This window comes from Gouania willdenowi, chromosome 2 (assembly GCF_900634775.1).
Source record: "Gouania willdenowi chromosome 2, fGouWil2.1, whole genome shotgun sequence".
NCBI classification, from domain to species: domain Eukaryota; kingdom Metazoa; phylum Chordata; class Actinopteri; order Blenniiformes; family Gobiesocidae; genus Gouania; species Gouania willdenowi.
Window position 1 is genome coordinate 5,384,605 of NC_041045.1, and position 13,715 is coordinate 5,398,319.

At 37.1% G+C, this 13,715-nt stretch overlaps 1 protein-coding gene across 9 annotated transcripts in view; it reads right to left on the bottom strand.

Annotated features, from left to right (window-relative positions):
* The window catches only part of LOC114474074 (type I inositol 3,4-bisphosphate 4-phosphatase-like), a 30,857-nt gene that overhangs the window by 5,917 nt on the left and 11,225 nt on the right, over nucleotides 1-13,715 (bottom strand). For 2 of the 9 annotated variants that reach the window (XM_028464111.1, XM_028464063.1), the window contains exons 7-23: nucleotides 13,594-13,699; nucleotides 13,396-13,486; nucleotides 11,745-11,892; nucleotides 10,634-10,764; nucleotides 10,446-10,550; nucleotides 9,195-9,303; nucleotides 8,300-8,317; nucleotides 6,777-6,960; nucleotides 5,745-5,960; nucleotides 4,372-4,513; nucleotides 3,993-4,145; nucleotides 3,582-3,614; nucleotides 3,277-3,449; nucleotides 1,955-2,078; nucleotides 1,816-1,883; nucleotides 464-663; nucleotides 288-385 (exon numbers count right to left, since the gene is read on the bottom strand). In XM_028464111.1, the coding sequence (XP_028319912.1) occupies nucleotides 288-385; nucleotides 464-663; nucleotides 1,816-1,883; nucleotides 1,955-2,078; nucleotides 3,277-3,449; nucleotides 3,582-3,614; nucleotides 3,993-4,145; nucleotides 4,372-4,513; nucleotides 5,745-5,960; nucleotides 6,777-6,960; nucleotides 8,300-8,317; nucleotides 9,195-9,303; nucleotides 10,446-10,550; nucleotides 10,634-10,764; nucleotides 11,745-11,892; nucleotides 13,396-13,486; nucleotides 13,594-13,699 (2,099 nt within the window). Of the gene's footprint in view, nucleotides 1-255; nucleotides 386-463; nucleotides 664-1,815; nucleotides 1,884-1,954; nucleotides 2,079-3,276; nucleotides 3,450-3,581; nucleotides 3,615-3,992; nucleotides 4,146-4,371; nucleotides 4,514-5,744; nucleotides 5,961-6,776; nucleotides 6,964-8,299; nucleotides 8,318-9,194; nucleotides 9,304-10,445; nucleotides 10,551-10,633; nucleotides 10,765-11,744; nucleotides 11,893-13,395; nucleotides 13,487-13,593; nucleotides 13,700-13,715 lie in introns of all 9 variants that reach the window. The other 7 variants (XM_028464088.1, XM_028464052.1, XM_028464120.1 and 4 more) reach the window with 4 other exon arrangements.

Consider the following 13,715-nt stretch of genomic DNA (forward strand, 5'->3'; position numbering starts at 1 on the left):
GTTAGTTAATAACACATGCTCATTTTGTATTGGAGTAAATCTTTCAACGTGTACTTTTTTTTAACGTTTACTTACTGTAAGTAAGAAGTTGAATCATTACTGTATTTTATTAAGATTACATTCTTAGACAATTGCTCATACTTTTACATCAGAGGAAATAGAAATAAATAGACCAATATTCCCATGTAGCTTTGTAATGTGCTCACAAAAACAAGGAGTTTTATTCCTCCATGCTCAGTAGTATCTAAAGCTCACATATGGGATGTTTTGCCTTGTGATGAACTCACAGTCCTCAGGCAGGACTTCTTTGAACTGTTGGTAGTACGAGTCCAGTCGGCTCAGACTTTCTGCGTTGATGATCTCCTGCAGCGAAGTGTCTCCAAATCTGAGAAAAGCAGACAGCTCTTGTCACACCTTTGTATGTGTGTATGTGTGTGTGTGTGTGTGTGTCTGTCTGTCTCACTTCTCGGCCAGCGTCTGCTGCTCGTTGATGCCCACGTTGAAGTGCACCGGCTGCACCCTCAGCAGCATCCCACTCTGGATCTCCCTGGGTAGCGCCTCGAACATGGTGCTCGGCAGGGGGATTCTGACGTTGAAGCCGTCACGGTTTCCCGTGATGATGGGCAGCATGTCTGGGGCGGAGCTACCGGTCGCCTGGGTGACCTTTGATCAACCAAGAACACAAACGCTTAGCATCACTGCTGCTGATGATGAGAAGAATGGAAAGATTTTGCTTCAAAAATGGATAAATATTTAATATTGTGTGTTTTTTAGTAACTCATCTAAAAGTGTAATAATAATAATAACAACTAGCCAAGACCTGTGTTCGCAAGGCAAATACGTATTTGACCTATTGAAAAAACTGGCAAAAATGACAACCTGTATCTGGATTTGTAGACAACTTTGGTCTTTTTACTAATTAAATTGAAAGTAAGAATGCAGGAAAAACAGAAGACTGACTTCAACCTTAAATATGACCTTGAGCAAAGGTCAAGGTCACACACTGAAAGGAAATGTTGTTCAATGGTACCAGTCTGAGCACTGTATCTCAATTTGTGGCCAAATAATAGAGGGAAAAGTATTTTTTTTGTGACGTCATGAACATTGACCCCTACCTATGACTTTACTGGTAGGTCGTACAGCTTCGGTCTAGGGAAATAAAATACTCCACTTGAGATGAGCTTTTTATAAATGTAAGCATCGAACTTATATGATAAATATTTATAGAGATATGGAATTTTTTTGGTTGTGGACACTTGACACGATCTTGAACTCGACATTTTGGCTCCAAAAAAGGTTGAGTGCACATTCTTGACATTGCCCCTATGAGATGACATGCGTGTCATTAGTGCTGCATTAATAGCCTAGGAGGAGTTCTAGGACAAAGGAGTTGCGGAAGAAAAGTAATAACTCCTACGAGAACAATGTATTTAACAATTTTCAATTGCTAAATACAAATATTGGTTTAGTTTATAGCTAATCTCAAAATATGATCAAGATATTGATAACTAAATATTATCATTTGATTTCTTCATTCAAAAACTGTAAATAAATATTAGGTCAATAAAAATAACATGAACTGTTCTTTTGATTGTTTGTACATGTTTGTTTATAGATGATTAAAGAATAAAATAAGCAAGTCAGAAAAAAATAAATAAAATAAAAATACACCCTTTTAACTAAATATATGATTAAATAATAACTAAAAAAGTGTGTTTAAGCTACAAGACAAACAGATAAATGTTTAGTTTAGAAGAAAATGCACACTTTTTTGGGTGTACAGACATGCACATTAAACACACGTGATAGTCGTACCTTAAAAGTGACGTTACGCAGATCCATGACGCCCACACTCATGTCCTCCAACATGGAGAGCTCCTCCCCTACACACACACACACAAAATTAAAATATCCTGTGTGTATATGTGTGTGTGTGTATGTGATGTGTGTGTACCGTAGGTGCTGAGCAAAGACTCAAACTGGGCGAGGAGGCCGATGGTGTAAAGCTGCCGTAGGAATCCGTTGTCAAGGAGACAGTTCCTTAATTTGATGATGAAGCCGCAGATGAGAGCAGTGAGCTGCAACAACGTCAGAATCCCTTTGATCATCGTCTAAATACTGATGCTATTATCATCTATCAGCAGCATACTAAATGATTGGTGTGATATGGCACAAACTGTCATCAAAACGACTGAAAATTTCTGAAATAGTTCAAAGAACAATTATCTGTTGGTGTGTCAGTTCAACTGGTCATAACAGAATTTGAGACTTCACATTATTCAGTCACAATACAAGAAAAACACACTTTTGATGACAACCATGCATTCATTTATACATATTTGCAACATGTGTTAGAAACCAGTCACTCGATGACAAGATCACGAGTCAAACCGTTACACCAACTGGAACAACTGCTTAATGAGATCAAATTTCAACTTTTCCCTCATCCTTTTCAACTATTTTATGATGACTAACAATCGTTTTGATGACTGTGTTCATTCAGCGTGCTCACGTAGTTCACTGAATGTGTCATGGTACACTTCAGTGTTTCTCAGAGTGTGTGGCATGCAAGGTATGACAGGTGCCTTTCTGAAATTAATAACACAAAACAAAATGCCTACACACAAATTAAGTAATAATGAGAAGCCTGAAAATGTAGCTCATTAATTTTTTATTCAAAATAGAATATGACGTCACTTGTTCCTTTAGTTCAAAACATTTTAATAATTTAAAGGATTATTTAGGGGGGGCAATGGGCGTAGGTGGGGCTTAAAAGAAGTTCACCTTCTTTCAACACCCAAAAAAGTTTGAGAACCACTAGTATACTTCAATAAGTGAAAGCCTTAAGCTCCAGCTACATTTCTCCAATTCTCAGTAGGGAAGGCTATAAAAGCAGAAATTTTTATTTATTTATTTATTCAGTTTATTTCCGACATGGTTACATTCACTTTTTTTTTTTTTTTTTTCATTTTTTTTTTTCTTTTTTGTACATGCCGAAAAAGGAGACGAGAGAAGCAGTTTGCTTATCCGGGTCCCGTCCCCTGTTTTACCATCGCAAATTTACATGGGTTTACATGTCTCTCTGGTCAAACATTCTTGAGTTGTTCTGAACAGTCCTTTTTTGTGTATTCTCATCTGTAGTCAGTGTTGTCTTGTTTTTATTCCTCCTCCTCTCTATCGTTGTTCGTGTATAATTCAACTAATGTATGGACAAAAACTGCAGAGCACTGAAGAGGTTAACACCCAAAGTGTGTTTGTGTGAGTGAGATCACTGACCGTCTGGCAGAAGACGACATCCCGGCGGTACTGCAGCGACACGTCCATGGCGATGGTAGGGGCGCTGTCCTGCATCAACAGGAATACCATGGAATTCTTGGCTTTGTCGCTCATCATGGCCACGCAGTCGGAGAGCGTGGTGAGCAGCGGGTACAGCACTTCGCTCCACTCGCCTACGGCGCAAACACCATAAACATTTTCAGACTTTTTAATGGTTCGACTCTGCAAGTGAGGGTTTAGGTCGATTGTCCAAAAAAAAAAAAAAAACAGGAGATGAGGAGGTGAGAGGAACAGGAAGTTCTTACCAGGATACGCCTCCTCAACAGCAGGAACTCCATCTGCACAAAGGGGCATGATTAGCGCACGCACACATTCATTAACACATAAATAAACAATTTTGATTTCATTTATTTATTTTATATTCTCAATTTTTAATATTCTCATGAATATCATTCATTTTTCACATTTATTGTCATTTTTTCTTACCATTTAGTTTTTTTGCATCTTTAATTATCTACTATCATTATTTTATTATTATTCCATCTTCCAATTATTTTAAATTATGTATTTATTGGTAGCTAAAGGAGAATCAGCCCATTATGAGCCAAATATTAGGTCAGATAGAAAATAATCAAGAGAAGCAAGACGACTAAAATGAATGAAAAGCTGAAATTTAAAAAAAAAGAAAGGAAGAAGCGATGATGAGTAGAACGTACAGATTTCCTGCTCGAGGCTGGGAGAGTGAGCAGAAGAGAGAGCGGGGAGAGAGGAAGATGATGGGAGCAATGATGATGATCGTGGTGGTATTGGTGGAGAGTCCTGGGATAAGCTTCCTGGGTTGATCCAGAATGCTCGTCTCTTCTCGTCACCTTTCACAGCCACAAACATACTTCAAAAGTCAAAGTGAAGCCGGTGTAATTGAAGGAACTCCTTTACAACTGCACACTTAAACTGACAATTAAAAAAAAGCTAAAAAATTTATAACTTTTGCCAAAATTTTGAGCAAATCAGACAAAAAGAACAATTTTCCTCAAACAGAGGCAACAACAATCAGGCAAACATTAAACAAGTGATGGAGAATAGACTGCAGCGGACCTTTTTTAGTGCCGCCGCCCTGCTGGTCACTGTGTGAACTGTCCTGAGTGTTGGCGCTGGGCGTCGTCTCCTTCTGAAGCAGTTTGTCCACACGCTGGATGACGCACTCCAGAGACTTTTCCACGTTCAGCCAAACCTTCTCCTGAAAGACAAACACACAAATGTAAATGTATGATTCATTGTGAGATCGGACATTTTAGTTCTCAAGAAGAAAAGGAGTGAGATAGACTGGTCCACATCTGATGCACTTTAACTTTTGTGCGATACGGAAAAATGTGCGAGTTTTTGTTGTCTTGGTTTAATCAATTTATTGTTTTATGCTATTTTTTTTCTCTATGGTTTTTATTTTTTATTCTTTCCAACCATTTGCATTAGAAATCTGCACTTAAAGACAAGCCAATCCCTCAGATCTTTATACAGACCACGAACGTCAAGCAACAATGAGCCAGAAATGGTAGAAAAATTATAAAAATTTGTTAAACAAATCAAGCCCTGACAAATATTGCCATTTCATTAATTAATTATTCATTTCCATGTATTTTTCCACCTCACCTGACTATTAATAACTACTGAGACAAAATTGACAGACTTCTCTTTAAGAAAATCCAAATGCACGCACAGAAAGACCCACACACACATTGTCATCATATACACAGGTCATCTTCCTTTTGTTTAATATGTATATATTATAAAACTGTAGAAGCTAATCGGCTTCTGTTCTGTTCTGTCCTGTTCTTTGTAGAGCTGCACGATTACGGCCAAAATGATAATCATGATTATTTTTTATCAATATTGTAATCGCGAATATAATCACAATTATTTATCATGTTTGGAAAAAAAACAAACTGTTTTTATTACACTACTGTTACACAAACAAAATGTGTACAGTTTACAGTGCAAAATGCAGCTTTAATAGAATTATTTTAATTATACTTTTTTAAATTCACCCAAGAATTTAAAATGTAACAAAGGCTAACAAAATAAATATATTATTACAGAGTGCAGAAGCCATATTTTAAATGTAAATATTGCCGACGAGCAGATTTGTAAAATCCTTTCAATCAACATTGTGATCACGATTAAAATGTGATTAATTGTGCAGCCCTAGTTGTTGGTCTGTTTTTTTTTGTTCTCATTTTCTTTTCTATGGCTTTGTGTTTTTGTTTGTATTATTTGTCTTGCAATAAATAAATAAATACAAATAAAAAAATAAGTAGGAAAAAAACAACCCAATTTTTCCCACTTTGGGACGAATAAAGCTCTAATCTTAAAAATATAAAAAATAAAATAAAAATGTGCGTTAATTGGTTAAGTCTGCGTTTTAATAAAAGGACCTGAATTTAATTCTACTATTCTGTTGTCGGAAAACTGACCCACGCCTCTTCGTGCCAGTCCACATGCAGCGATGAGCGGCTGTTGCGGCCGCTCCACTTTGCCAGCAGGGTGTCCTGGTCGTTACGTAGCACCACTTGCTCCGAGTCGGCGGACGGCGATGCCTGGGAGGCGATGTACTCTGGCCGTGCTGCGTTCAGGGCCTGGATGGACGACGCCAGCAGCTTGCAGTCACACACGGTCACCAGCTGACGAGTCTGACGGACAGAAGACGAGGGAGACGTGTTCAGGTGTAGATCAGGTGTAGTTAATTGTTAAAATGTTTCATTTCAACTTTTTCCACTACCTGTCGATTCTCAAGGTTCATTTTAATATTTCCAAAAAATTGAAATTGAGGCGTATAGTGACAACCAAAAATATTAATACCAATATTTTAATGCCTAACCACGTAACCAAAAGATGAAAAACAAGTTAGTTATTTTACAGCTGATTTAAGACATGAGTAATTGTAGTTCATGTTCTGGGGAAAATAATAATTGTAATGCAGGTCACCATAATCATAATTGAGTGGTAATTGAAAATGGATAATTGAATTAAAATTAAAAAACAAGGGTGACCTGCCCATCTGGCATACCGGGCATCATCCCGGTGGGCCGGTCCGATCCGCTACTTTTTTTTTGATAAGCGAGTGGAGGCAGACGTGGTAACAGGTGGCAAAAAAATGGTCCAAAAGTGGCAAAAAACTTGGCAAGAAAAGTGATTAAAATGGGCAAATAAAGAGGAAACAGGTGGTATGTAATGGAAAAAGGGAACTTAAAGAGGCAAAATGTGGAACAAAAAGAGGCACAATGTAGGGGGAAAAGAAAATAAGTGGTATTTATTGGGAAAAAATTGGGCAAAAAATTAAGTTTCCCCATTTTAAGGTTTTCTGTGGGAATAATAATTTTAATTAATACATAAAAAGCCCCATGTTGAGCATCACTGACTTAATAATGGATTCTACATGGTGTCCACTGATAATGCAGTGGGCTGGTCAATATAATTGACCCCAACCCTGTCACAGACACTTGTACCTTATCAGCAAGCGTGGCGAGCGTCCTCTCCAGCCCGTTGGCTGATCGCTCTTTGGCGGCTCGGGAAAGCCTCTCCGCGTAGTAGCTGACTTGAGTTTTGAGCGTGTTGATGTGAGCAATGATCTCTTTGGCTCGGACCACGTCCTGCGGTCCGTAGACGATGGACTGGGAGCCGGACTGGGAGCTGCTGTGGAATATAACACACAGGCACGCAGAGTGGCGTGTGACTGGTCGGTGCCTGACCTGGGCAGACACGGTGTCTCCATGCACATGCTGTTTTGTGACAAAGTCCTGCTTAGTGTATAATCTGTGAGTTCTGCTTCACAAAGCGAGTAGCTTCAAACTCCTTCAGTTACCATAGTAACAGAAATGTTAGCAAACAAATGCCTTCGTACAACAGCATTACTTCATGACTACTAATTGAACAAAGATAAAAAAGTAACTAAGTCACCATGGTAACAGAGCTAGTACTACATTATTAAATTAGTCAAACTTAGCCTCTGTTCCCAAGGTTATAGATTAAAGCTCAGTCACCATGGTAACAAGTTAGAAACAAATAATGACAGGTTTAACTGTGTTAATGTAGCCTTACATCTCACAATAACAGACTTACCATGAGAGCATGAAGTCAAACTCTGTTACCATAGCAACATAGCACATTTTATAAAAAGATTTGAATCAAACTCAGCGTCTGTTAGTACAACAACGGTTATCATGGTTACTAAAATTACCATGGTAACAGAACTATAATGTAATAATTTGTCCTTTATTAATCACATAGTGAAATTCTTAGTTCCACATAGTAAAAACTAACGTGGACTCTTTAAAAACAGAGAATAAATTAATCTCTTCTACCATGGCAACAGATTAATAATACATTTTTAAAAAAGAACTCTCACTGTTACCATAGCAATGCAAAATCATTTAAAAACATAGGTAACACTTTGGTTACGATAGTAGCAGAGCAAGTTTGTGACTACAAAGAAGTTGACCTATGTTACCATGGCAACAGAGCCAGTTTCAAACTTGATAGTCCAAGGAAAAGATACAGTTGGAAAAATATGGCTGTGTTCAAAAAGGAATTAAAGCCTGATTGCAGTTAAAGATTTCAGGAAATGTAAAAATCATTTTTCAGTGAAGATGACGTAAAGTCAGTGTTAAAGTCAACGTTTGGCTTTTTAGGGCTAATGTACTCGCTTTGTGAAACAGATTGTGGTGTACAAACAAGAGATGCTGCGGCCCATTTTATAAGACTTTCTTGTGCCAGTTTTTTTAAATTTTTTTTTCAATAAATCAGTCTACAAAATGAGCAGTATTATTATTAGTTATTTAACAAGTACACATCTGAGTCTCACAAAAGGAAATATTGGTGATGACACATTTGAGTTACTTTAGACACAAAACAAACTAAACTCTTAGATCGACATGGAGCTTTACAAACATCTAACAAGCTCAATCCTGTCCGTAAAAATGACTAACGGTGGCACAAAACAAACGATGACAACGAGCAAAGCGGGACTCACCGTTCCTCCTCAAACACGCTGACCGAAAAAAGTAATGAAAGCAAAATGAGAGGAAGCCAAAGAACTGAAGTGTAGTACAAACGCAACAAACAAGGAATTCATTAAAAGTAGGAATAAAAAGAAGTCAAAATCAATCAATCAGCAAAAAAGGTGTTAAGTGAAATAAAGCAGTGGTTTTCAACTGAAGTGAACCTTGGGACCCAAAAAATAATAATTACGGAAGTTATACTTCGCAATATTGTAATTTTTTTCATCATTTTCATGGAGAGCAGAGATGAAGTCAGCATCCAATGTGAACATTTTTTTAAGGCACTCTTTTTCTCTACTGCTTATGACTGAGAGGGAGATTTTTAATCATATTATTGTTGATTTAATGTTTTTATTGCAGATTTTCTTATTAATTTTTAAACTGTTTAATGTTTTATGTTGCCCTTTTTAGTCATTTAAAGCACATTTAATTGCTTTATGTATGAAATGTGCTATACAAATAAATTTGGCCGAATGTCGAGCAACGGGAGCAAAAACAATAGATGGCAAGATGAGGTAAATCTGGAGCTACGTAATCTTGTGTGAGAAAGATTAAATTATTAACAATAGTTAACTTAATATGTTTGTCATGATTTCAGGAATTTTAATAGCTGTTAATTACATCTAATTAGGGAAAGCAGATGAAACGGAAACAAAACAGAAATGGGTCAACAAAGAACAAAATCGGAGGCGCGAAAAGGGTTAAATGTAAAAACAAAATCCAACAACGATGCTGAAGAGGGTTTAATAAAAAATAGTTTTTTGCCTGTGACCAGTTTTGGATACTGAGAACCCACTGATGAAAAAAATAAACTCAACACTAAAGCATAAAAATGATTAAATGAAATGTTTAAAAGCCTGAACTCACTGTTTCTTCGCTTCCTCAAACTTCTGGATGTGTTTTCTCAGCCCGCCGTTTTTGAATCCCTGGCAGTGAGCAGCCGGAGCGCCGACTGTGATCACGTCATATGTTTGCTCTGCGGAGAAAACGCACGTTAAAAAAAACCTCCAACAGACCTTAAACACAGCACTATGTTGCCGTTCCGCACAGACTCTATGTAGCACGTTGATATCGTGAGAGAAAAGCTTTATTTTCAAACTTTGGAATGTAAATTTAACAATGAAACAGTGAGTTTTAAGTAGTTTTATTCTTAAAATATCATCACTTTTTATAATACACAGGTTTAACACACTATTTAGTAAAAAAAAATTAAAAAAAAGATTTAAAAAATGTTTTAAATTTTTTTTCTACTTTTATTCAATTTTCAAAATACATTTTCAGGTAATAATTAAAGAACATTTTATCTTATTTTGACATCACACAATCTTGTCTACGAATACATTAACTTCTTACCATTACAACAGGTTTATTAATGGGTTTAACCACATAATATTTCATAAGATGGGCATCATCGGGCAAGGTTTGCATGAATATTATGATGGAAATAAAAATATAAATATTTTGAAATCTTATACAGGACTATAATGTAACTAAAATAGGGCGGAAAATGTATTTCAATAGACTTGAGTAATTTTAAAGATTTTCTCAAAACAGTAGTCACACAGTTTTTAAATAAATGAAAGTGAGCACATATACAGTATGCTGTTACTACATATTTTGTATCTTTCCATGCATTTAAACCTTTAACTAAAAGAAATGCAGTTGGACAGAATATTTAAGTCAGTTTGACAACTCAAACTGTTATTATAGCAACAGAATTTAAATCTTAAAAAACAAACATGGGATAAGCTTTGGTTAGCAGGGTAACAGAGCAAACTTGTGATGTACAACTATGTTGCCATGGCAACAGTGCTAGTTTTAAACTTGGCAAGAGTAGAAGAAAAAGATCTAAATTCAAAGCCGGATGTCGTAAAGAGTTTCAGGAAAACCCTTTTTTCCTTTTTTTTTTTAACTACTGGTAATGCCTTGTTAGAAATAAACAACACATAAAAACTTGAAAAACAACATTATATTGATTAGTTGGAAGAAATCCATTAGGGTGCAGCTGGAATTATAACCCCTATTTTCACTCATATTCAGCTTTTTGCTTTTTATCTGTAGGTAATGTTATCTGTTTTATCAATGTCTAGACTGTGGGGGTTAGTGAAGGAATCTGACCGAAGCCCAGCTGGTCCCGAACCCTCATCCTCTGAATGTGGAGGTTGGTGGACATGAACTCCAGCTTCCTCTCTGCCTTCAGGTTACTGGCTTTGAACGATGGGCCTGAAGGAAGGGGGAAAAAGTTTAATGGTAGCGCTAAGTCATACACGCCATCAGGAGACCTGTGAGGGGGAGCGGACGCTGACCTCTGTAGTCGTTGAGGTCGGACAGGGTCTCCCGGTAGGCCAGGAGGGAGGTTTGGTACTGGGAGACGATCTGTCGCCGCAGGTTCTCCCAGCAGGGAGACAGCTCTCCCAGTTCCTCCAGCTCACACACCCTGCAAACCAATGCAAGTTTCCCACAGACAGCATTCACTTTAACCCTCCTATTATCCTGAAATATTACACATTTTACCAAAGGGATATTTGCCTCCAGAAAAGGGTTTTCGGAAAAGTTTTTGTGTCAGGCACTTACAACACATACTGTAAATAAGCCCTTGATAAAGAAACCTGAACCTACAGTGACACCATCAGGCCAAACCTTTAAAATAGAATTTATTTATCTTCAATAGTTTTCATCCCAATTTTTTCAAATTTACTGATAAAATTAATGACCACTAGAGTATGAACCCTATTCATTGTGGTGATGATATGACCGTTCCTGCAGCTCATCCAAATCTTTTCTAATTAGGGGCGCACATTCATGACTGGGAACATTTTGCTTTCACTATCGAGTGTAATGACAAGGAAGCAAAAACTGTGAACAAAATAAATTCGTTTCTGTAACCACTGTTTTACTCACATCCCCTATTTAAATGGAAACACTTCCAACATGACTTCACATTTGCAGCCGTTTTTCAGTGTTTGGAGATTTGGGCTTCCGTCATCTTTTAAATACAATGTAACCATGTTATAAAATAAATGGCCAGTTTAAGTTTACTGAAGTACAGGTTTATTTATATGTTTTTGAATGAACATTTCCCTAGTTTGTATGTGGGCGGTGTCATTTGGAAGTGTTATTTCATTTTATATGTATTTTATTAAGTTTTGTTTATTTTATTTCATACAATACACCATATACAGGAATGTGTATGAATGTTTTCCTTCAAAGTAAAATAAAACAGTTGTAGCTCTCTTTCTTAATCCCTTGCTGTTCTTTAAAATTTAGTTCAAACAATTAACACTGGAAACATTTTAACGATCCGGGCCATCAGAATCAAACTGTGGGCTGACTGTATTGTTGCATCCCTATTGGCAACTATATTTACATGGGTAGGATATATACAGTATATACGTGAGAATGGGCGAGTGCATGTACCTGGCAGCATCTTCCTCCAGCAGCAGTTTGATAAACTGCCTGGGGATGTTTAACGACAGCACGCTATCTGCCATCTGCTCCAGCACCCGCAGGAGGTTCCCATCAATGGCAGGGAGACGGTACATACGGCACACGGTGCCTCCGAACACTGGAACCACAGTTTGCTCGCATTAGATGGATCAGACCAGTGGCTCCCAACCTTCTTTGGGTCGTGACCCTATATTTTGATATCACAGATGTCCGGCGACCCCAGAGACATTTTTTTTTTCTCGAAAATGTTTTATACTGCATTTTGTTTGAATGAGATTTATATTTGAGAAAGTTTAAGTATAAATCCCTCACATTAAGAATGAGGATGAAGTGACTTTTCTGGATGTGATGTTTGTTGTGTTTTGTCAGACTTTTACTTAAACTGATTTTACTCTGAAAGAGAATTTTTAAGCTTTTAAATAATACTACATAATAAAATAAGAGTATATGTATATCATCTCAATGTACAGTATTTCAATAACTCATTCGTTGTAAACAATCCTGAATTGAACAATGTCACTGAATGATGGTTTTTGTCCTCGTAGCTCATTTCATATTCTTGCTTAAATACTTTTAACTTGACTTGGGAAAAAAAAAAAACGTATATTAAAAGTTTGCAGTTGCTAGGTGATGAAATGAGCGATGCCTCCTGGTGACTAGTAACTCGTCACAGAGTTAATTTATTCATCTTATGTTTATGCTTTCAGTTCAGCTTTCAGTTTTTACCTTTTAGGTTGTTTTTCTGTTTTTCCTTTCATCACATTTGTCCAGTACGTGTACTTTATTTAGGAAAGCCTAAATATAATTTATCCCACATATTCAGGGAACTAAAGATTTTAGTTTACTAATAACTTGATTTGTGATTTTAAAAAGTAAATGCTGGGGTCAGTTCAGCCTAAAGAAGCACTTTAGTTTTCTTTTGAGGGTGTCTAAATATTATGGACTGAAAAGAATGCATTTACAAAGAAAATGTAAAGATATTGGGTTTATAACAAATCCGTGTATCATTTGTTCATTTGTTTTTTCATTATGTAACAAAAACATGAAAATCAAAACAAAAAAAACCCCTCATTATTTGACATTTGTTTCCAAAACCAAAATGAAAAAATGGAAAACGCCTTGTATTGTATGTATTTAGCTCTGCAACACTTAGGAGTCTCTAAATCCTCCGAAATGTCCATGAGGAGGTTCTGTGCCCAACACCAGCTAAAACGAAAAGGACACGTTTCGGATGCACAGTTGGAAGCAGCGATCTTGTCATGCCGAACTGCCGTTAGCATAACCGCTAGCGCCAGATGAGAGTACACTTCCGGGTCACGTACTTTGGCAAATCGGCAATGGAGAAAATTAATAAAAGTGTTCGTTTTTTGTTTTCTGTACCGAAGCAAAAGAGCTTGAATTAGAAAAATAAGGCGTTTTCAGTTTTTTCATTTTGGTTTTGGAAACAAATGTCAAATAATGTGTTTTTTTTCGTTTTTCATGTTTTTATTACATAATGAAAAACGAGTGAACGAATGCTACAAGAATTATAACGCTATACTTTTCCGTAGAGAAATTACATTTTGGTGTGAATTTCTATTTGTGAGAGAGAAATTTGCTGAATTAGAATGCGTTGTCTCACATGAGCAAAGCAGAGTGTCTTTGCAAAGTGAAGCATATTTAATCCGGACGCCCATGGACTCAGTGAGGCTCTTGTCGACCGGCAGCACAGTCTGCACACACACACAGACAGACACACACACACACAATTATAACCGTCACGTTAGTTTTCTTTAAAATCAGGATAAACCTGCCCCATTGGGCGGTTTGTGGCCCTTACCCGGCCGTTGACGCAGTCCGGCAGTCGTCCCATTGAAGGGTCCGCCCTCTCCTCCATCTGCCAGGCAGTTATGGTGACGTTGCCCACACGAGCGTTCTCCGCAGAGCTACGCATCAAAGACA